At 36.9% G+C, this 24,626-nt stretch overlaps 1 protein-coding gene across 3 annotated transcripts in view; it reads left to right on the top strand.

Annotated features, from left to right (window-relative positions):
• The first annotated feature begins 1,051 nt into the window (after positions 1-1,051).
• Positions 1,052-24,626, top strand: part of MGA (MAX dimerization protein MGA) — a 97,513-nt gene continuing 73,938 nt past the window's right edge. For all 3 annotated transcript variants that reach the window (XM_090270451.1, XM_090270449.1, XM_090270450.1), the window contains exons 1-4: positions 1,052-2,156; positions 21,280-22,228; positions 23,527-23,605; positions 23,723-23,818. In XM_090270451.1, coding sequence (XP_090126577.1) covers positions 1,108-2,156; positions 21,280-22,228; positions 23,527-23,605; positions 23,723-23,818 — 2,173 coding nt within the window. In that variant the 5' untranslated portion in view covers positions 1,052-1,107. The remainder of the gene's footprint in view (positions 2,157-21,279; positions 22,229-23,526; positions 23,606-23,722; positions 23,819-24,626) is intronic.

The following is a 24,626-nucleotide window of genomic DNA, read 5'->3' on the forward strand; positions in this document are numbered from 1 at the left end:
GAAATGAGTTATTTATAAGCTGCAAATGTCTTTTCTAGTTAGTCATTTTTTAAAATTATTTTGCTTGGATGATATTTGCCAGATTTAAAAAATTTACACGATGTCATAATTTATCAAAGATTTTGTGTTCTAATTATTATAAAAAAGCTTTTCTGAGGATTTAAGAATTTAAAAAATTACACTTAGAAATGGAGGAGGAATTTTAATGTTTGGTCCTTCTGGAATTCTGTTCAGTGTAAGGTCTAAAGTATGGATGTATATTTTTCCCAGTAAGTTCCAATGATTTGTCATGATTTCTTTAACTGTGTGTACTATCAAGTTAAGGTAGCATTTTACTTTTTTATAAACCCATGTCATTACCATAATAAAGAGTAAATTCTGTACAGTGGTAACATGGGAATTTATTTATTTTTACTCATCCCAGGAGAACTTGCTATGTAACAGAATCCTGTGGCAGATTAATCCATGAAAGTGTTGAGACTCTTAAAATGAAAACAACTTTCCAATTTAATCTCAAGTTTGTATATTTTTACATAGTTTTTAAAAAGGATTTTATTTATTTATTTTTAGAGAGAGGGAAAGAGAGGGAGAAAGAGAGGGAGAGAAACGTGATGTGCGAGAGAGACATTGGTTGGTGGTCTCTCATGTGCCCTCCAACCCGGGACCTGGGGCCCGCAAACCAGGCATGTGCTCTGACCTGCAATTGAACTGGTGACCTTTTGGTTTGCAGACTGGTGTTCAACCCACTGAGCCACAGCAGCCAGAGATATTTTTATAAAATGAATATATACTTTTATTTATTATTTTGTATCTATAGTGAGTTATTGGAGAGCTGGGGTATAGTAATTTAATTCAAACGGAACTTTAAGAAAGATGATTAAGTATTCCAGAATGAATATCCTTATAGTGATTAAGAGAAGGGTAGAAGCAACATCTTAGAAGAATTTAGAAACATATTTTGGGGATAATATAAGCACATTCTTTTGCTTTTGTTAACAAATATTCACTTCATTAAAGGGTTTTGTTTTTCTGTTTATTTTTTAGGCTGGGAAGGTCATTGTGACTATGTGGTGACTACAGGTATCTTCTGAGTTTCCCACTGGAATCATGGAGGAGAAACAGAAGATTATATTGGCTAATCAAGATGGTGGGACAGTGGCGGGAGCAGCACCTACCTTCTTTGTCATCCTGAAACAGGCAGGAAATGGCAAAACAGATCAAGGAATTTTGGTTACTAATAGGGATGCCTGTGCTTTGGCTACCAGTGTGTCATCACCAGGAAAATCTACAGGGAAGATTTGCCTTCCGGCTGATTGTACTGTGGGAGGAATCACTGTCACCTTGGATAACAATAGTATGTGGAATGAGTTCTATCATCGAAGCACAGAAATGATTCTGACCAAGCAAGGAAGACGCATGTTTCCTTACTGTCGTTACTGGATAACAGGTTTAGATTCAAATATGAAGTATATCCTTGTCATGGATATATCTCCTGTGGATAACCATCGTTATAAGTGGAATGGTCGCTGGTGGGAACCCAGTGGGAAGGCAGAGCCCCATGTTTTGGGGAGGGTTTTTATTCATCCAGAATCTCCTTCCACAGGTCATTATTGGATGCATCAACCAGTATCTTTCTATAAACTCAAACTTACCAACAATACACTGGACCAAGAAGGGCATATCATCTTGCACTCTATGCATCGGTACCTGCCAAGGCTTCATTTGGTACCTGCAGAAAAGGCTACTGAAGTGATACAATTAAATGGCCCTGGTGTCCACACATTTACCTTCCCACAGACTGAATTCTTTGCAGTAACAGCTTATCAGAACATACAGATTACCCAGCTGAAAATAGATTACAATCCATTTGCTAAAGGCTTCCGGGATGATGGACTGAATAGTAAGCCCCAGAGAGATGGAAAACAGAAGAACAGCTCTGACCAAGAAGGGAATAGTGTTCCCAGTTCTCCTGGTCAACGGGCCCGACTCACAGAATGTGAAGGGTCAGAGATACAGCTAATGGATTCGGGTCATGAAACATTAAGCAAGGTTTTGGAGAAGCCTTTCCTTAATATAAATCGAGACTTTCTTGGTTTTATGGATATTGATTCATCACATGGTGAAGTTACTCAGTTTAAGCAAGAAGTTTCTGAAAGGTAGGTAACAGTTTTTCTGTTTTTAGCGATAAAAAGTTTTAGATTTAATATGTTGCTTGTGTGGATTGCTGATTTTAGACATTGATAAATGTAATCTACCAAAAAATAACACCACAACTACTTTTAGATTCTGTGAAGTGATGGTTCGTTTTTCTGTAATGAATATCAGTTGGGTTCAGGGTTCAGAATTGTAGGCAAATTAGATGATTTATCCCAATGGGGATTTTCATTCATTTTGATTTAGAACTTTGTTAATCATGAATAGACCTGTTCCTTGGCTATATATAGACAACTTTATTAATTGAAGAAGGGAAAAGAAATGACCCCGAAGTAATGTTATAGTTGACACTAAACTTAGATGAGGTACAAAAGGGATTCAAAGTATGTTTATATCTAATACTTAAGAATTTGCTGCCTTATGGACATCCTAATCCGTAAATTGTGTGACTAAAAAATACGCTGAAGGTTATTACATGTTAAAATATCATGACATACTGTTGTTTTTTATTTAAACTTACATTATTTATTATTTTAAAAGTCAAGGACTTTTTTTTTAGAGTAGTTTTAGGTTCACAACAAAATTTGCAAAATTGAGAGGAAAGTATAGTTTTCCCATAGATCTTTTACCCTAACACATGCATAGCCTCCTTCATGATCAGAATCCTCCATCAGAGTAGTACATTTGTTGAAAATTGATGAGCCTACATTTGCACATCATAATCACCCAAAGTCCCATAGATTACAGTAGGTTTTAGTTCTTATGTTGTACATTCTGTGGGTTTGGAAAAATGTATAATGACATGTAGCCACCATACAGATTTTTTTCATTGCCCTAAAAATTACCTGTGCTCCACTTCTTAATTCTCCTCTCTGCACCCCTCCCCTCCAACCTCTGGAACCATTGATCTTATTGTCTCCATTGCTTTACCTTGTCCAAAATGTCATACAGTTGGAATCATACAGTATGTAGGCTTTTTAGATTGGCTTCTTTCACTTAACTGATATATATTTAAGCTTCTGTCATGTCTTTTTGTGGCTTGATAGCACATTTCTTTTTAGTGCTAATAATATTCCATTGTCTGATGTACCAGCTTGTTTATCTGTTCACCTACTGAAGGACATCTTAGTTGCTTCCAGGTTTTGGCAAGTATGAATAAAGCTTTTATAAATTTTCCTTGTCCAAGTTTTCAGTTCAGTGGGTTGATGATAGCCATCTGATGTGCATGAATTGGTATCAGTGTGGTTTTGATTTGTATTTTCCTAATGATTAGTGGTATTGAACATCTTTTCATGTGTTTATTGGCCATTTTTATGTTTTCTTTGGAAAAATGACTCACATCCTTTGCATTATTAAAACTTGTTTTCCTGAGTTATGGGAGTTCTTCATATATTCTGGATATTAATCCATTTAAATAAATGATTTGAAAATATTTCCTCATTCTATGAGTTGATTGTGATGATAGTGTCCTTCATTACACAATAACCGAAGTTTTTAATTTTGATGAAGTATAATTAAAAGTTTTTTTTCTTCTGTGGCTTTTGCTTTTGGTGTCCTACTTACGGAACCATTACCAAATCCAGGATTATACACATTTCCCTATATTGTCTATTATGAGTTCTACATTAGCTCTGAAATTTAGGCCTTTGGTCCATTTTGAGTATTTTTAAGTATGTTGTAAGGGTTCAGTTTTATTTTGCATGTGTATATCAAGTTTTCCCAGCACCATTTGTCAAAAAACTCACTTTCCTATTAAATGTCTTTGCACTCTTGTTAAAAACCAGTTGACCATATATTTGATGGTTTTATCTGGGCTCTATTTTAATCCATTTGGTCTGTATGTATGTTCTTAAGCTGGTACCACAGTGTTTTGATTACTGTAGCTTTATAGTAAGTTTTAAAATTGAGAAATGTGAGTCTGCCAACTTTCTTTCTATTTTTCAAGATTGTTTTGGTTATCTGGGATCCCTTGAAATTCTATATGAATTTTAGTATCAGTTTTTCTCTGCAAAAAGTACCTTTGGGATTTTAATAAAGATTGAAGTGAATCTGTATTGATTTGGGTATTATTGTTACCTTTACAATATTATTTTTCCAATCTATGAACATTGGATATCTTCCTATTTATTTAGGTCTTCTTTAATTTCTTTCAGTAATACTGTGTAGTATTTTTTTTTTTTTTTAATTATTTTATTTTTATAGAGGGGAAGGGAGGGAGAAAGAGAAGGAGAGGAACATCAATGTGAGAGAGAAACGTCAGTTGGCTGGCTGCCTTTTGCACACCCGCAACCAGGAACTTGGCCCACAACCTAGGCATGTGCCCTGACTGGTAATTGAACTGGCGACCTTTTGGTTCACAGGCTGGTGCTCAATCCATTGAATCATACCAGCCAGGGCTGTATGATTTTTAATATAAAAATCTCTTGCTTCCTTGGCAAAAATTTATTTTTATGTATTTCATTCTTTTTGTGCTTTTATGAGTTGAATGGTGTTCTTAATTTTCTTTTTGAAAAGAGAATTGCTGTTTCATATTGCATATTGCTCAGTGTATAAGATATAGTTGATTCTTGTATGCTGATTTTGTATCCTGCAGCTTTGCTGTATTTATTCACTGACAGTGCATGTATTCTTTAGTTTTCTACATATAAATTCATGTCAGACATGAATAGAGATAGCCTTATTTCTTTTTTCCAGTTTGAATGCATATTATTTCTTTTTCTTGCCTAATTGTTCTAGCTGTAAATTTTAGTACTATGTTGAATAGAAATGGTGAAAGTGGGAGCATCATGATTTTAATTTGTGTTTTCCTAATGGTTAGTAAAGTTGAGCATTTTTTAATGTACTTACCATTGGAACTGCTCAGGTGTTCATGTATGTAAAGGTCTGTTCTTGGACACTATGAAGGGGGGACCCCCAAAATCCCAAGAACTTATTTATAAAAAGTTATCTATTCTTAAACGTTTAAACTTCAGTCACCTTAAAAGTACTCTTCATTTCAGCACCAGTTGAGATGTTTTTGCCACTGCTCAAAGTAGTTTCTGAACTCCTCAATTTTGATGCCTTTTAGTGCTTCTGCTGTGTTTTGTTCCACCTCTTCCACAATGGCAAAATGTTTCCCTTTAAAGACTTTTCTTCCAGGGAAACAACAAAAAAGTCATTTGGGGTGATATCTGGTGAATAGAGAGGGTGGGGCATGGGCATCATGCTGTTTTTGGTCAAAAACTACTGAACACTCAGTGCATTGTGGGCAGGTGCACTCGTAGATCACCTGTTATGAAATGGGCAAATGCGCTGAATCTTCAGAAAAATTCACTGCAGCTGAATGCAGCCTCTCACAACAACGCCAGCTGGTATACTGATACAGGTGGGTTCTTAGAACACTCACCTAGTGTGGGAAGCCTGTACTACAGGGGCCTGCCTTCCAGAAGATAATTTCTGTCTTTTTTTTGCATCCCCCCCCCAATATTTCTTTTTCTCCCTAGATTAGTTTGTCTCTACCTTTTGACCAAAACCACATTGTTTTAATTAATATAGCTTTGTAATAGGAACTGCCTCACTTTTAGAGTCCTACCCTTATTCAGTCCACCTGTCTGGCAAGACTTTTTCCTAAAATTAATCATTGTTGGTTCTTACCTACTTTGATATATGAATTATTTTGTCTCTTGATTGTGTCCAATTTATTACGTAGATTGTTGCAATGTTCTTTCTGTTTTGCCTTTGTCAGGCTTTTAATTTATTATTATCATTATTTTTAATCCTTACCCAAGGATATGCTTTTTTATTGATTTTAGAGAGTAGGGGTAGAGAGAAAGAGAGCACTCGTGTATATGACAGAAACATCAACTGGTTGCCTCCTATATATGCCCCTTCCTGAGGACAAACCTGGAACCTAGATATTTGACTGGGAATCAAACCAGCAACCTTTATTTTGGTGTACGGGATGATGCTACAGCCAACTGAGCCACTCGTTCAGGGCAAGCTTTTAATTTTTGAAACAGAAATTGGATAGTGTTATTATTCTGTTTAATTCTTCCAGCTCTTTCTATTGCCTTAAATTTAAAGACAATTCTAAGTAAAAATAGTACTATTCTGTTTCAACTCCAACTGATATAGTACTCTATTTCAGTTCTGACATTAACAACCCAGAGTTAGTATCAGACTCCACAAATTTAAAGGCAAGGTCTCTGGGAAGACTACTTCTACGTCAGAGCCAGCCACACGTGAGGTCCCCAAGCTACCTGAACTTCTGACCAACTGGCTACAAATATAGGATCTCCCATGAACTACCTCAAATTCAATAATTCACTGGAATGACCAACGGAACTCAGGAAAGCACTATATTTAGAACAGTTTTACTATCGTCGGCAGACGTCCGTCTCGAGAGACGATGGTGTAGCTTCTTAAGAGTCTATCTGCACCGCCGAGAATGGCTGTGCAGTCCGACTCAGGAGTGACACGGTATCTGTCTCCTCCCGTGTTGAATCGACATCTTGCGATGACGCTGGAGTGTCCTCTCCAGTGAAACTGAAGCTACAGAGCCTGGGCAGGGTGATATGGAGGGTCTGCTGTTGCCCATGCAGCAGACCCCCCCTCTCTTCGCAGCTGAAGGGTCCAAGGGAAAGACGGAGTCAATACAGCTTGGCTTCAGGTGCGCCGCAGGAGTTGCCGGTGTTGACTACAACGTCAAACCGCCTTAGGGACTCCGGCTCCGGATTTTCTGTCGGGGTTTACTCCCTTAGCCTTTCCCCTGAAGAGGTATGCCGCAAGGCAGCGGAGGTTTTTTGGAATCAGAGTTTTCCTTCTCTGATGTGCCCTGACTGGAAGATCGAACCAGCGACACTTAGCTCGCAGGCCGACGCTCAATCCACTGAGCCAAACCAGCCAGGGTAAGTTTTACTATAAAGAATACAGATTAGGACCAACCAAATGAAAAGACATATAGAGCAAGGTCAGGACGATTTCAAATGTAGAGCTTCCATGCCCTCTTTCCAGAAGACACATACGGCATGTTACTCTCCTGGCATATTAATGTGTTCACCAACCAGGAAGCTCCACTGAGTTTTGGTGTCCAGAGTTTATTTGGGGTCCTGTTAAGTATGTTCAATTGAAACCACTGGCCAGGTTATTGATTGAACTCAGTCTCCAGCCTCCCTCCCCTCCCAGGAGGTCATGCAGTTTTAAGCCCAAGTCCTCTAATCACAAAATTGGTCTTCTAGTTACCAGCTCCATCATCAAGATATCTCTTGGTTTACTGTGAATCACTTCATTAGCATAGTCTTAGGTGTGATCCAGTGGGCTCCTGAATAACAAAGACACTTCTATCACTCAGGAATTTCAAAGGGTTTTAGAAGAACTGCCAGGAACTCTGCAGAAAGAGCAGGCAAATTCTTTTTATACAGTAAGTACATATAAATAATTTAAAAAGTTTTAAACCACATGATGAAAAATAGTACTCCTTTGCTTCACACACCTCTTCACTCCTAATTTTCTTCCTAGAGGAAATGTTTTTTTCACTATTTGGTTCTTGTGATATTTGCCTCTGTATAAATCATATGCTTAATGGGAACTAATAATCAGTTTTACGTATTATCCAGGTTTTTAGCTTTTGTTATTCTCTCATCTTGTCAGTATAATTATCACAAAAATAAGGTTTTTTCAGTATATTTTGTTGATTATTTGTTACAGTAGTTTGACTTTTTTTTTCCCTTCACTCTCCTTCGCCTAGTTACCCCTCTTCCCTCCAGCAATCCCACCCTTCTTAGTTCATGTCCATGGGTCGTGCAAATAAGTTCTTTGGCTTCACCCTTTCCTATATTATTCTTAACTTCCCCCTGTCTATTTTGTACCAACCGATTATGCTTCTTAATCCCTGCACCACTTCCCCATTTCTCCCCCTTCCCTCACAAAAATAAGTTTTTAACGTTATGGTGTATAAATGTTCCATACTGCTGAGTCAAGTAGTATACCATAAACACATTTTCTTGTGTAACTTTTTCCATAGTTAATTATTGTCTATATATCTGGTGCTAATTCTCAGGAATTTCAGTTAAACCTGAATCCCTCAGTCTGTCTCTTTCTCCTTTTGATCACACACACACACTCATCTAAGAAAGTAAAAATCCTTAAAAAATTTTTTTTTTTTTTTTTGGAAAAAATCAGTCTTGTGTCTTTATTAAATAGAGTTAGAAAGAAACTACACCTGACAACCAAGGGGTGAGGTACTGGCCAGAAAGGTAGAGTGGGCTCAGTCCCAGGGGATTCAAAGGCAGGCTGATGGCCTGGGAGTACCCAAGGGAGACCAGGTCATGGCTCTAACTGAGGAAGTGCCTGAGGTTGAGCTTGTGGGCACTGGGGTGATCTGCTGGTTCTGCAGGGGTTACAGGGTAGGTTGGATTGGCCTGAATCTCCCTGAGACCACCCCGCCTTGTCTAGATCATCCCCTGGTCCTGATCATGTTCATTGCCTTCCATGTCCACCTCATTGACCTCTTCATCATCAGGAGACTAATTGTAGTCATTTCATCTCATCCATGTCCTGCATGTCCTCCTCATCGTCTGAGTCCTCTTTGCTATCCTCATCATCATGTTCATCCGCCTCTTCCTTTTCATCATAGTGCTCTGAGGCTGGCTTGCCAATAGGTACCAGGTTGTTGTCTTTCTCTGTGATGCTCTGGGGAACCAGGCCTGATGCTGCTGTTCTTGCTGCTGCAGCTCTGCCTCTTCCATACAAGGTCGATCCAGATTAAATTAGAGTCTCGGTCACAAGGTGGACATGGTTCCTACAAACACTGGGAGGTGGCAGCCGGAGACAACCCGGAAGCACTTCTCTCTGCCTGAGCAGAAGGACCCATCAGAACTTGGGACACACCCTAAGAAAATAAATTTATTTTGGTCTGCTGGGTAATATCTTCAGTTGGTCTTTGTCCACCTTTGCCAATTTGAACTGGTTGTTGTCTGAGACCTTACCAAGCTGCCTTCTTGGGAGTTCACTTGGTTATCATCCTAACTCTACATTTACCTGCCTCTTAATATAGATCCTCCCATTTCCTGTGTTTTCTTTGTGTGTTTGTTTTTTTCTCCTTTTGGTCAACACATCTTTCAGTAATTTCCGCAGGAAAGATAAATAGGACCTAGAATTTTAGCATGTTTAAATAACTTTTGTTGAAAATAATAGTACCTTGCCTCTCCCCTCTCAACACCTAATTTTCTTCGTAAGTGTTGAAAAATAGCTTTATTGTGCCCTCATATTTGATACATAATTTGGTTACTTCTGTGCTGAAAATTCACTTTGAATTACAGTTTCCTGTTGAGAATTTGATGCCATTTGATTCCTGGTCATTTGAAGTCTCTTTAAGATCTTTTGTTGGCACTTTCCCTCCAGGGAGCTCGTTGCCTGAGGGTGGCTTCCCCCCACCACATTACCTTTATTTACCCTTCTCTCTCCTAAGCTCCAAGGGCCCATTCTTTTTCCTTTGTAACTTGTTTCCTGAGCCCATTTCTTCTACCTGTCATTTCTTCTACCTCTGTGACTTTCTAAATAAACTTTCTTACTAAAAAAAAATTGTTTTTTCATTGATTCCTCATATTATGAAATTTTACAATGATGGGCCTTGGTGTGGTTTCTCTCATCATTGTGCTATGTTTTTTTTCAATCAAGAAATTCATGTTCACCCTGACTGGTGTGGCTCAGTGGATTGAACGCCAGCCTGTGAACCAAAGGGTCACTGGTTTGATTCCCAGTCAGGGCAATGCCTGGGTTGCAGGCCAGGTCTCCATTGGGGACGTCTTGTGAGAGGCAACTGGTCGATGCATCTCTCACACAACAATGTTTCCCTTTCTTCCTCCCTTCCCATCTCTAAAAATAAATAAAATATAAAAAGAAAAAAATTTATATATTTGGTTCTAGGGACACTTCTAGTATTACTTGTCTAATTCTTTCATTCTGTTTTTTTTTTTTTCTATTCCGTCTTTTTGAAACTCCTTATAGTTGGATGTTCCATCTCCTGGATTGATGATCTTACAAGTCAGGCTTTTATTTTCTGTTATCTTTTTTGCTCTACTTTATGTTGAGATTTCATTCATTTAACTTCTGATTTACTCAAATTTTTATTGCAGCTATCAGGTTTAAATTTCCAAGAGTTTTTTTTTTTTTTTCCCACTCTACATTTCCTTTTCCCAGTGGATTTCTTTTTTTCAGTGAATTTAATAAGCAGCAGTTTCATGAAAGGTATTAGAAGTTCTTCTAATGTACACCCTTAGTACCTGTGCATATTTTTATCATAGCATCTGTTAAGTAACATTCTGTTGTCTACTTGTTTGTTTCCTGCGCTGGTCTGTAAATTCCTTGAGTGTACGGATGGTGCTTTAATGGTATCCCTGGGCCAAGCAAAATTTGTCTGGTATATTGTAGATACTCAGTGTAGTTATCCCTCAGTATCTGAGAGGGATTGTCTGCAGGACCCCTCCTCCTCCCCAGTACAAAAATCAGAAGATGCTCACGTCCCTTGTAGAAAAATGGTATAGTATTTGCACATTACCTGGACAGATTCCCCTGTATACTTTAAGTCATCTCTAGAGTTTACTTTTAGTATCTAATACAATGTAAATGCTATGTAATTAGTTATATACAGTATTGTTTAGGGAATGACAAGGAAAAAAGTCTGTACATGGTTATTACAGACACAAGAATCAGTAGGCCTAACTGTATAGTACACAGCAGCAATAATTAACTTTTTTCCCCAAATATTTTCCATCTGTTATTGGTTGAATCCTTGGACGTAGAACCCTTAAATATAGAGGGCCGACTGTAAATATTGATTGAACGACTATCCATAGCACTCTGAACTTTTAAATTGTGTGTCACAGTGGCTGGTATGTGTCATATTTTTTGCATTGATTATGTGCAACCAACAAGAAAGCAATAATTTGCTTTAAATTAATTAATGTGTATAAATTATTGTGTTGCCCATGTTCTTAATCTTTCATCCAGTTTATTTGGATAAAGACTCTAGAAGTCTGAAACTTTAGAATTGTTTGCAAAATCCTCCTGCCAAGAGAAAATTTCATGCATTATGCATAAAGTTTTTGTTGGAAGATAAGGAGAAATCCTTTCAGAGAATGTCTTTAACTTTGCCAGTTTAATTCCTCAGGAAGATGTGAAAGCAGTTACTGCATTAGCAGCCAAGATCTAGCTAGCTTCATGAGGTTTTCAGTTATTGCAAACAAAATTCAGGTGGTGTGGTTAAATGCAAAGAAGATTCAGGTTTTCCCCTACATTTTGGGAGTTAATGCATTGAAATGTGAAGATAAAAACAAGTATCCTTAAGTGTAGATTCTAAATTAGCTGAGGCAGACTGGAATTTCTGTATGAATGTACATAAAGACTGAGATAATAGGGACAGGGAAAAGGAGGGGCTTAACCTTCAAAAGCAGAGAAAGGGCCCTGGCATGGTGGCTGAGTTGGTTGGGGCCTCGTCCCATACAACAAAAACGTTGCTGGTCAGGGCACATAAGCTAGGTTGTGGGTCTTGTCCTCCCCTCCTCTCCCTTCCCCTCTTCTTCCCCTGTCTCCCGCCACTCTCTTCATCCCTCCCTCCTCTCTCCTCTCCTCTCTTTCTAAAATAAAGGAACATATCCTCAGGTGAGGATTTAAAAGAAAAATCAGAGAAAGGAAAATTGGATTGTGATGGTTGTAAAACCATAAATTAGAAATAATTGAGTTGCTTATGTAACTTACACTATAAACCTATTCAAAAACTGATAAAGAAATAGCTTTTTTCACAAATTAAGTGAGATATTTGAAAGGGGGAAGTTGTTTTAGCTTTCACATTTAAGCCTCTAATCTGTCTTGTTTAGTTTTTGTGTATGGTGTGAGGGGAGGAGGTGAAGGCCCCCATTTTTCCTTGCGTATATCTAGTTGCTGTAGTATCATTTATTGTAAAGACTTTAGTTTTTCCATTAAAATACTTTGGTTCCTTGGAAAATCAGGTGACTATGTATATGTGTGGGCTTATTTATTGGATTAAATTTTGTTCCATTTGTGTATTTTTGCCAGTACCCATATGGTCTAGATGACAGTATACATCTTGGAATCTGGTAATATTAGCCTCCAACTTCTGATACTATATAGAAATACAACTGATTTTTGTATACTGATCTTGTATCTGATGACCTTGCAAAATTCACTTATTAGTTTTAATTCCTTTGGATTTTATACATATACAATTATGTTTTCTGTGAACAAAAGTTAGTTTTCTTTTCCAGTCTTTATGCCTATTCTCTCTCTTTCTTGCTTTATTGCACTGGTTGGATTTATTTTAGTAGTAAGTTAAAACTAAATTCTGAGAGTGGTCATTCAGGTCTGATCTTACAGAAAATGATTCAGTATTTCTAGTTTGTTTTTTGTAATTCCTTTTATCATGCTGAGAAACTTACCTTCTTGTCCTAATTTCCTGAATGTTTTTAAGAATGAGTGTTGAATTTTATCCCATGATTTTCCTGTATACATTGAGGTGTCATACGTTTCACTTCCTTTGCTTTGTTAATGTAGTTACATTGACTTCTGGGTGTGTGAGGGGGTGAGGGCTAGAAATGCTCTACCAGCCTTGTATTCCTAAGTACAACCTGGTCACGATAACATTTAAAAAAAGTATTGCTGGATTAAATTTGCTAATACTTTATGGAGGATTTTTGAACCTAAATTTGTGAAGGATATTTGTTGGTAATTTTATTTCTGATACGTTGGTCTCAGGTTTATGATTTTCTTCATAAAACAAGTTGTAAACATTGCATTCCCATGTATTTTCTGAGTTTGTACAAGATTGGTATTTTTTCATTATGTGTTTGGATAGAAACCATGGAGTTTTCTTTGTTGGCATGTTTCAAATCACAAATTCAATTTCTTGTTGTTTTCTATTTCATCGATTCCCTCCTCCCCCTCTATATTTCTTTCTATTTGCTTTTGCTTATATTTGCCTATTTTAGACCAAGGGTGGATAGACTTAATGCTTGTGAACCATAATTAGCCCACTGTATTTGTGTGGCCTGCACACTAAGAATGGTTTTTATATTTTTAAATAGTTGGGAAAAACTAAAGAATAATATTTGTCATGTGTGAAAATTGCGTAAAATTCAAATTTCAGTGTCCCGTCTGTTGGAACACAGCTATGCTCATTTGTCTGTGGTTTCTTTTATGCTACAGTGACTGAGTTGAGTAGGTGCACTAGATACTGAATAGACCCCAAAGCCTAAAATTTTTACTATCTAGCTCTTTATAAAAAATTTTATCAACCCCTGACTGAGCTATTGATCTTAGACTTTTTATCTAAACCTATAAAATTCCCTTTGAGCACTGCTTTAGGTGCATTCTATAAATTTTAATGTATTGTTTGATATTTGTTATTGATTTGTAGCTTCATTCTATTGTTGTCGAAGAACATGTGACTTAAAACCTTTGAAATAGAAATTTGTCATGACATTACTCTATTGCCTAGCATATGATCTGCTTTGATGAGTACTTCATATGTACTTGAAAATGATGTATGTGTTGTACAGTTGTTGGATGTGGTGGTTAGTGTTCTGTGAAGTCTTATAGAGAAGTTTGATTCGTAGTATTGTTCAATTCTTCTATCTCCTTACTGAATTTTTTTCTTTTTTTTGGTCTGTATGTCCTATCAGTTACTGAGAAAGGTGTGTTACAGTCTTCCACTATGGTTGTGGATTTGTCTGTTTCTTTTTTTTAGAACTGTAAGTTTTGGCTTCAAGTATTTTGAATCTATATGATAAGGTACACATACGTTTAGGATTGTTATATCTTCTTGATATATTGAGCTTGTAAAATTTTAATAATACCCTTCTTTATCTTTGACGGTACTCTTGTTTTAAAGTCTACTTTTTCTGATATTACGGAGCCACAGTGGCTTTCTTCAGATTATCTGTTTGCATGGTTTTATTCTTCCCTTTACTTTCAATCTATTTGTTTCCTAGGATTAAGTTGTGTTTCCTTGTAAACAAGTTGTAGTTGAAACTTTTGTTTGTCCACTGTTCATATCTTGACTTAATTGGACTCTTTTGTTCATTTAATATTATTACTGATATGACTGGGGTTTAAGCATTTTATCGTGATATTTTCTGTTTCTCTCATCTGTGCTTTGATTTTCCTCTGTTTTCATTTGGATTGAGTTTTTAGAATTCTGTTTTCATTGCCTGTTGGCTTTTTAGCTTTACCTCTTTTTTTCCATTTGTGGTTGTAGTAAGTCTTCTAACATAACGAAGTACTAGTGAAAATTCTATTTTCTCGCAGTTCTGGAGGCTGGAAAATCCAAGATAATGGGTTTGGCAGCATTTTCTATTAAGAGATCTCATCCTGACATGCAGACAGCCACCACATAGAGAGGGAGAGATTTCCCCGCCTTTTTGACCTCATTTAACCTTAATTATCTCACTAAGACCCTATCTCTATGTATAGTCACACTGATGAGTAGGGCTTCAATATATAAATTTGGGAGTGGACACAATTCAGTCTGTATTAGTGGTTATAGAGAATATAATATGCATCCTTAATTTCTCAAGTAGAATTGAACTAATATAAGTTTATGAACAGCTAATGTCCTTATAGTTTATGTCCTTATATATATGTTATAAAACCCCAAAACATTATTTTGTTTCTAATAGTCAACATTCATTTAAAGAAGTATAAGAAAAATATTTACTCATGTATTTTTTTTTCCCCTGGGTATTTTCATTTGTTCTTAGATTCATTTTTCAGATTGGTTCATTTCCTATCAGTATGAAAAACTCCCTTTATTATTTTTTATTAACTTTTAGAAAATTGAGATGTAACTTATTGCCATAAAATTCATCCTTTAAAGTGTATATTTCAGTGTTTTTTAGTATATTTACAGAATTGTACAGCTATGACCATAGTTATTTTTAGGACATTTCCATTACCACCCCCCCGCCCTGCCCCCCCCCAAAAAACCTTGTGCCCTATATTAGTCTCTCCCCATTTTCTCTCAGCCACTCCTCAACCCCACCTTAATCAGAACACAACCACCCATCTCCTTTTTTGTTTCTGTAGATTTGCCTATTTTGGACATTTTGCATAAGTGGAATTGTATTTAATTTTTTTGTGCTTGGTTTCTTTTGCTTAGCATAATATTTTGAAGGTTCATCCATGTTGTAGCATGTATCAGTACCCCATTCCTTCTATTGCTGAACAGTATTCTACTATGTGGATAATACCATATTTTATTTATCCCTTTATCAATTGATAGACATTAAAGTTGTTTTCAGTTCTTCACTATTATGAATAATGTTGCCATGAACATTTCTGTATACATGTTTTTGTGTGGAAACAGTTTTGACTGGTGATAAGCCTGTTGTTACCCCACTGGATTGTCTTGGCACTCTTGGCAATTGAAAATCAATTGAGCTGGTCAGGATAGAAGCATAGGTAAACATGACTTGTCTCCTTGCACACCATAGCAAAAATTCCAACTGAACTACAAAACACTATCACCCAGAAACGTCAGAAAATAGAGCTGTATGGAAGTCCAACAACCAAGGAATTAAAGAAGCTGAATTCATTCAGATGGGTAGGTGGAGATGCATAGACACACAGAGATACGGAACAGGCGGTCCTACACCCATGTGTGGTGGATAAAAATCAGGAGGGATACCTCAGGAGCAAGGGATTCCAGCCCCACACCAGAACATTCATCTTAGGGTTCCAGCGCCAGGAAATAAGTTTCCATAACTTCTAGCTGTAAAAACCAGAGGTGGTTGGGGTAGCAGAAAAACTAAGGGATTCTCAGGTGTCTCATCTTAAAGGGCCCACAGAGATCTTAGGCCTTACGCAGACTCACTTCCTCTGGGGTCCAGTACTGGGGCAGCAGCTGGAAGGGCACCAGTGGCATATAGGGAGAAACTGAAGAGTCTGGCATCAGAGTGAGTGCCAGAGGACAGCTTTCTCCTGGACAAAACTCCAGAGGCCAGGTAGCAGCATTGTCCCCTTTCTGAGCCCTCCCGCACACACAGCCACAGAGTGGTGACACCATATCGGAGACTTCATCAACCTGGTTCACACAGGTTGCCCAGCCCTGGCGATTACCTAAGGCTCCATTCCATCCAACTTACCAGTGCACTTTTCTACAATAGGTCACGCTGTTAAGACAGAGGAGTCAAACAACTCTACCTAATACATAGAAACAAATACAGAGAAGATGCCAAAACAAGGAGACAAAGAAGCATAGGCCAATGAAATAACGGAACAAAACTCCAGAAAAAGAACTAAACAAAATAGAGATAAACAATCTATCAGATGCAGAGTTCAAAACACTGGTTATTAGAATGCTTAAGGAACTCATTGGGTACTTCCACAGCATAAAAAGACCCAGGCAGAAATGAATGTTATACTAAGTGAAATAAGGAAAAATTTACAGAGGACCAGCAGTGGAGTGGATGAAGCTGAGAATCAGATCAATGATTTGGAATATAAGGAAGAAAAAAAAACATTCAATCAGAACAACCAGAAGAAAAAAAGAATTCAAAAAAGCAAGGATAGGCTAAGGAGCCTCTGGGACAACTTTAAACACACCAACATCCGAATCATGGAGTTAGAGGAATGAGAAGAGAAAGAGCAAGAAATTGAAAACTTAATTTGAAGAAATAATGAACGGAAAATTCCTTAATTTCGTGAAGGAAATGGACATACAAGTCCAGGAAGTGCAGAGAGTCCTGAACAAAATGGACACGAAGAGGACCATACCAAGACATAATTAAAATGCCAAAGGTTAAAGATAAATAAAGAATTTTAAAAGTAGCAAGAGAAAAGCGGTTAGTTACCGACAGAGGAGTTCCCATGAGACTGTCAGTTGATTTCTCAAAAGAAACTTTGCAGGCTAGAGGGACTGGCAAATGTTCAAAGTCATGAAAAGCAGGGACCTGCAGCCAAAATTTGCACTACCCAGCAAAGCTATCATTTAGAATGGAAGGGAAGATAAAGTACTTTCCAGACAAGAAAAAAACTAAAGAGGTTCATCATCACCAAACCATTATATGACATGTTAAAGGGACTTATTTCAGAAAAGGAAGATCAAAAGTATGAACAATGAAATGACAATAAATACATATCTATCAACAGTTGAATCTAAAAAACTAAGCAAAGAAGAACAGAGTCAGAATCATGAGTTTGGAGAGTGTTTTGATAGCTTCCAGATGGGAAGGGATTAAAAGGTACAAATTGGTAGGTACAGAATACATAGGGAATGTTAAGAATGGTATAGGAGCCCTGGCTGGTGTGGCTCAGTGGATTGAGCACTGGTCTGCAAGTCAAAGGGTTGCCAGTTAGATTCCCAATCAGGGCACATGCCTGAGTTGTGGGCTGAGTCCCCCGGTTGGGGTGCACTCGAGAGCCAAGCACACATTAATGTTTCTCTCCCTCTTTCTCCCTCCGTTCCCCGCTCTCTAAAAATAAATAAATAAAATCTTAAGGAAAAAAGCAAAACAGTATAGGAAATGAAGTAGCCAAAGAATTTATATGCATGAACTATGGGCATGAACTAAGGGGGCGGGCAGGCAGAGGACATGAGTGGTACTGGGTGGAGGGGGGCAAAGGAGGAAAAATTGGGACAACTAACAGCATAATCAGTAAAATATATTTTAAAAAGGACAAAAATCAATTGATATAAATGTAGGCATTTATTACTGCACTCTGAATACTGTTCAGTTGATCTGCATGTTTAGCCTTATGCCAGCATAACATTTTTGATTACTGTAGCTTTGTAGTAATTTTTGAAATTGTGAAATATGAGTCCTCAGAGAACTTTTTATTTTTCAAGTTTTTTGGGGGGCTATTTTGGCGTCTCCTGCATTTCCATATTAATTGTAGGATCAATTTGTTATTTTCCACGAAAATCCCAGGTAGGTTTTGACAGAGATTATGTTGTATCTGCAGTTCACTTTCAGGGAGTATTACTCTCTTACCCAATATTAAGTGTTCCAGTATGTAAACATGGAATATTTGTTCTTTTTAAAAGTCATCTTTAATATCTTTCAACAATATTTTGTAGGTTTTTTTTTTGTGTACAAGTCTTACGCTTCTTTGGTTCAGTTTATTCATAAGTATTGTATTCTTTTTCATGATATTGTAAAAGGAATTGTTTCTTTGATTTCATTTTTGAAATTTATGTCTAGTGTGTAGAAATACAGTATTTTTGTGTGTGTGTTTTGATCTTGGAACCTGCAATCTTGCCTGCCATACCAGTAAGTTTTTCAAGAGGATTTTTATGATTTTCTATATATAAGATTACATGGTCTGCAAATGGAAAATTTTAATTCTTTTTAATCAGGACATCTTTTATTTATTTTTCTTGCCTGATCATCTCCGTAGAACCTCTTGTACAATTGAGTAGAAATAATGAGAGCTAACATCCTTGTTTTATTTCTGATTTACGAGGAGTATTTCTTGTACAGCCTGAGTTCTCTCAGTTGTCTGAAAATGTCTTCAGCTTTAAAGGCTTCTTTTGCTAGATCTAGAACATTAAGTTGACTTTTATAGACTCATTAACAAAAAAAGATTTTATTTATTTATTTTTAGAGAGAGGGGAAGGGAGGAACAGAGAGGAACATCAGTCAGTTGCCTCTTGCATGCCCTCAACTGGGGACCTGGCCTGCAACCCAGACATGTGCCCTGACCAGAATTGGACTGGTGACCTTTCTGTTTTTGCAGGCTGGTGCTCAGTCCACGGAGCCACAACAGCCTGGGCTAAGTTGACTCTTTCAGTAGTTTATGATGGGTGTGATTCCACTGTTTTTTTTTGCCTCATTATAATGAGTAGTCAGTTTTTGTTCTCATTTTTTAAAAACTTTTTTTTTTAATTTTGATTTTTACATTGTGGGGGGAAGGGAGACAGGGATACATCAATTTGTTGTTTCACTTATTTATGCATTCATTGGTTGCTTCTTGTATTTGCCTTGACCAGGGAATGAATCTGAACCCTGGTATATGGGGATGATGCTCTAAACCACCTGAGCTACCTGACAACAGCTGTTCTCATTGTTGCTCCTCCAGTATAACGTGTCTTTTTCCTCTGCTGCTTATAAGGTTTTTCTCTGGATCTTTAATTTTCAGCAGCCTGACCTTTATGCGCCTAGGTATGTCTTTCTTTATATTTATTCTTGGTGCCTAACTTCTTGGATCTATGGGTTAAAGTCTTTCACTTTTGGAATATCTTGGTTCATTTTCTCTTCAAGTATTCTTTTTTCTGTCTTTTTTGGATGTGTAGTTACTAGTATGTTAGATCATTTGTTGTCCTGGTCTCTGATATACTTCATTTATTATTTTTTTCCTCTTATTTTTCAGTTAAGGTGATTTTCTTAAGTACATTTCAACTCACTTCACATTTCAGATTTTAAGGGTGGGATTGAATTTGGGATCTAAGCATAGGGAGATTACAAGTTCTCTGTATTTAGTCCAACCTTGCTGTATCTTTCTTGCTTATTCTGAAGAAGTCCCCTGGAAGATAATTGATGCAAGTGAGGACAAGTTTTCTGTTTGAGGTCTTCCAGATTGTAGTCTGCTCATATTCAGACATTAAAAGTTTGACTGGTTTCTCTGTGTCTCAGCAAAGGTCCTTTGCCTATAGTTGCTTTTTTCTCTCTTAACTTGTGCTTCAGGCAACGTAAATGCTCTTCAGGGTTGAAAGCAGCAGTACTCTGTCACCTAGAGAAGGCTGGTTCCTCTTGGAATTCAGTTCATTTAGACTTACCTGTGTCCAGGTCTAAAGTGGCTTTAAAGAAATTAAAAAAAATTTTTTATGTAGTGTTTTCTCATTGCTACAGCAGAAGTGTTGGCCTTTGTGCTCCTCCTTTTATTTTAAATCCTCACCCGAGGATATGTTTTTATTGATTTTTAGAGAGAGAGAGAAAGAGAAACATCAGTGTGAGAGAGAAACATTGATGGGTTGCCTTCTGGTATGCACACCTACTAGGGTTTGAACCCGAACCTAGGTATGTGCCCTGACTGGGGATTGAACCCACAACCTTTTTGGTGTATGGGACGATGTTCCAACCAACTGAGCCACCCAGCTACGGTGTGATCTTAAGCATTTTAACTCTATAAGTGAAAGTCCTTCAATGAAGGATTTTCCAAGTCAGGTCAAGATCTTTTAAGTAAGTTTTACAAGGAGCAAGTGACTATGCAGTGATGTAATTTAATAGTTGCTTGTGCATATTTGAGACAAACCCAAGTTTTACAAAGACAGTGACTTGAATTGGGTTAGTGAATAGTTCTAACACATCCTTAAGATACATTGGGACAGTTTATATGCTTTTAATGGTTAATTTGGAGAAACGGGAAACTGAAAAATGACTGTGTTTTTTGAAGAATTATAAACACTGACTCTGCCTGGGTCATATGTATGTGCCTTCAACTACCCTACTTTTTTATTTTGGAAGAATGAGTGTTAGATTCTTTATACCGAAAGCCAGTGTTTCAGTTTTAAAGTTGAAAAACCAGCCTTGAAACAACATTGTGAATATACTAAAAAACTATTGGATTGTACATTTTTAAATGGTGAAAGTGTTATATTTTATGTTGTATTAGTTTTGTCTTAGTTTTTAAAAAAGGGGAAGTCAAGCAGCAGTTTGAAAAGGCCTTTCCTGGTGTTTATGGCAATTCTTAATTGCAGTTGACATTTGTTTGCTTTTTTTATTGGCAATTGTTAATCACTGTATAGATATCTTGAGTTTGGTTTTCGTTCAGTGTCAGTTGACTTTCTTTTTATTGTTGCCAGTTGACTTATAAAATTGAGTTTATTTGAGAAATACTATTAGGAAAATAAGTGTTATAACATCTTTTTAATTTAATGATAAAAGGGTCGCTTGTCAAAAGTTTATATATATATATATATATATATATATATATACACTTTTATGAGAAATTGACAAAACATAAGTGATGTTGATAAACTGCTTTTGAGATCCTTGTTATACATAGTGGTTCTTGAGGAATGGCTCGTGAAATCTGATGTGCCACTTGGTTTCCAAAACCCTTTTTATCCCCTCCCCATGAATCTTATTTATGGAAAGGCTATTCTTTTTAACCCTCTCTTCCCTGTCTCTCCAGGCTTGTTGGCAACAATTTTGAAGACAGTTCCCATGTAGCATCTCCATTAGACCCAAATGGAAACTTCAATGTTGTCATTAAAGAGGAGCCTCTAGATGATTACGACTATGAACTTGGTGAATTTCCAGAAGGGGTCACTGTGAAACAGGAAGAGTCAGATGAGGAAACAGATGTATACTCAAACAGTGATGATGATCCCATACTAGAGAAACAGCTGAAGAGGCACAATAAAGTTGATAGTCTAGAAGCTGACCATCTATCTTCTAAATGGCTACCAAATAGCCCATCAGGTGTTGCTAAAGCTAAAATGTTCAATTTAGATGCTGGAAAGATGCCAGTAGTCTATCTGGAGCCCTGTGCTGTCACCAAAAGCACAGTGAAGATTTCTGAGCTCCCTGATAACATGCTTTGCGTATCTCGGAAGGATAAATCTTCTTTGTTGACAGAATTAGACTATTTGCCTACGTACATTGAAAATTCCGATGAGCCTGGCTTCTGCTTAGGCAAGGAATCAGAAAATGGTCTTGGAAAACACTCACCAGAACTTGGAGTGGTACAAAAATATTCCTCACTTAAAGAGCCTCAATGGAAATACCCTGATATTTCTGACAGTATGAATACAGGCAGAATACCCGACAATTCAAAGAGTTCAGCTGGGGATTCCTTTTTAGGAAAAGAGGACCTGGGCCGAAAGAAAACAACTATGCTTAAGATTTCAACAGCTCCGAAGACTGTGAATCCTAATCATAATGCCCCTTCAAATGTTAGTGGGAAAAGAGGAAGACCACGAAAATTGAAACTGTCTAAGGCAGGGCGACCACCTAAAAACATAGGAAAATCTTTAACTTCTACAAAGAGTATTCCAATGGGCCCTGGGAGTACCTTTCCAGATGTGAAGCCTGATCTGGAAGACGTGGATGGTGTTCTCTTTGTTTCCTTTGAGTCAAAGGTAAGATTGTCATTACAGCATTATTTCTAAGGCCAAATACTTATTTTTGAATTGTATACCTGACTAGTACTCAACTTAGAATCCAGTTTTTGTAAATGCATCCATTATGTTAGGGTGTGTGTGTGTGTGGGAAGCCAAGTGTCCAAAACATTCTGGGTAGTTAATAGGCATCTCTTACGATTATTTTATTTGAATGAACTTAAAAAATTTATGTCTCCTTTGATTGTAGTTCATAGTTTTTGCACTGTGTAGCTGGAATTTTCATTATGGATGTTAAAAAGGCATAAGTATGAGAAGTACTCCCCCCCCCAAAAAAAAAAAAAAACAGAATTATCTCTGGAGGGACACCCCTTGTAGTACAGTCTTCCCCCTGCTAGGTGAGTGTTCTAGGAACCCATCTGTATCAGTGTACCAGCTGGCGTTGTTGTGAGAGGCTGTGTTCAGCTTCAGAATTTTTTTGAAGATTCTTTTAACGTGTATGCCCATTTTATGATGGGTGATTTGCAAGTGCACCTGCCTACACCATGTTGATTAGTGTTCAGCAGTTTTTGACTGAAAAATGACATGATTTCCATGCCTCTCCCTATTCACTTGACCTCACCCCAAACAACTTTTGTTTCCCTGGATGAGGAAGTTCCTCAGAGGGAAACGTTTTGCTGTTATGGAATAGGTGAAACAAAAAATGGCGGGCACTAAAAGGTATCAAAATTGACGTGTTCAGAAACTGTTCTGAGCAGTAAAAGAAAGTCTCAATAGGTGTATTGTATGAAATTGAGAGTACTTTGAAGATGACTGAAGTTTAAACATGTAATAATGAATAATTATTTTTTATAAATTCCATTTCTTTGTATATGAAGTTTACTAACTTGTTTGGGACACCTCATCCCCTGATTTTTATCAGCAAATATGAATAGTCTTATTAATTATACTGTCTTACACATCGATTGTTTTATTATATTTTATTCTACCTCTTTAACTAGATTATTTTTTGTTTAGATTTCTATAGAGGCCAAGTCTATAGTTCTAAATTGACTACACTGAGGTTTAATTCTTTTTATCTGGTCTTTCCTCTCTTCCTAGTTAATTGCTGAGTGATTATGCAAATAGACATAAATGTAGTTGTATATCAGTTTGCTGAGTATATCAGATTTTTTTTGCTTTCTTTGTTTCCTTATTATTAGTGATGTTAATGTAGAACATTTAGAAAATATCAAAAAGTACCAAAAAGAAAAAATACTTCTTGTTTACTTTTAAACTTTTAGAAGTGATATGAGATACACTTTTTCTTTTAAATATAGGAAGCTCTAGACATTCATGCAGTTGATGGGACAACAGAAGAACCTTCTAGTCTTCAGGCATCAACTACAAATGACTCAGGTATTATATAATGATATAAAAACAGATATATTTGGGATTTGGCTCTAGAGGTGAAAGATGCAATGTTCATTTTTCTGTAGTACATGCTAGCCTACTTCCTTATTGTTTTCTGAGTAGGTTGCAGAGCAAGAATTTCCCAGTTGGAAAAGGAATTAATAGAAGATTTGAAGGCCTTGCGGCATAAGCAGGTGATACATCCTGGTCTTCAAGAAGGTAATATTCTCTAAAAAATATACAGTCTAGTTTTTAATTTTGTTCTCTTCTCTCCTTCCACTTTCTTTCCCCTCTTACCCCTTCCTGTTTCTCCTTCCTCCCTTTTCTGCTTTATCTTCTTTCCCTCCATCCTTGATTTTATTTCTTTTAAAAATTTTTTTGATTTATTTATTGTTTTTCTATTACAGTTGTCCCACTTTCCCCCCCATTTCTCCCCCCCTCACCCAGCTCACCCCTTCTTCCACAATCAATCCCCACCTCGTTGTACATGTCCATAGGTTATTTATTGATTTTATTTCTTTCAGTGCCTCTCTCAGCTTGCATTTTCCTCTTCCTCCATGATTTCCCCCCGTCTAGGTCTTTTACCCTAAGAGAAACCCTGTTCTAATGATGCATAATACCTTATGCATTAAAAAATGTATCATTATCAGAAAGTGGTGTTTTTTCTTTCTTATAGTATTTTGTCTCCATTTCTCATCTTTTAAATTTGGTTGGTTTTGTTTTTATGGCTTTTTGGGGGGGAGGGCATCTGACTTATTCTCGTATACTTAGTAATGTATTTACATGTGTAAAAAGAAGAATGATTTTTTCTTATTTTGTGGCTATAGACATTTTATATATTGCTTGGGACTTAATTGACATTTTTCATTATTGTCTCTGTTTTGTTATAATAGATTATTTTGGCCTTGATTTTGTTGTTTAATCCCCCTTTTTTTAAAATAGTGAAATCTGTTACACTTATTACTATTGTAGTAACTACTGATTTTTCCATTTGTACTGTATGTAAAAGATTGTAAGCCATGTTTTA

This window comes from Furipterus horrens, unplaced genomic scaffold, assembly GCF_987537825.1.
Source record: "Furipterus horrens unplaced genomic scaffold, mFurHor1.1.pri manual_scaffold_3, whole genome shotgun sequence".
In the NCBI taxonomy this organism is placed as follows: domain Eukaryota; kingdom Metazoa; phylum Chordata; class Mammalia; order Chiroptera; family Furipteridae; genus Furipterus; species Furipterus horrens.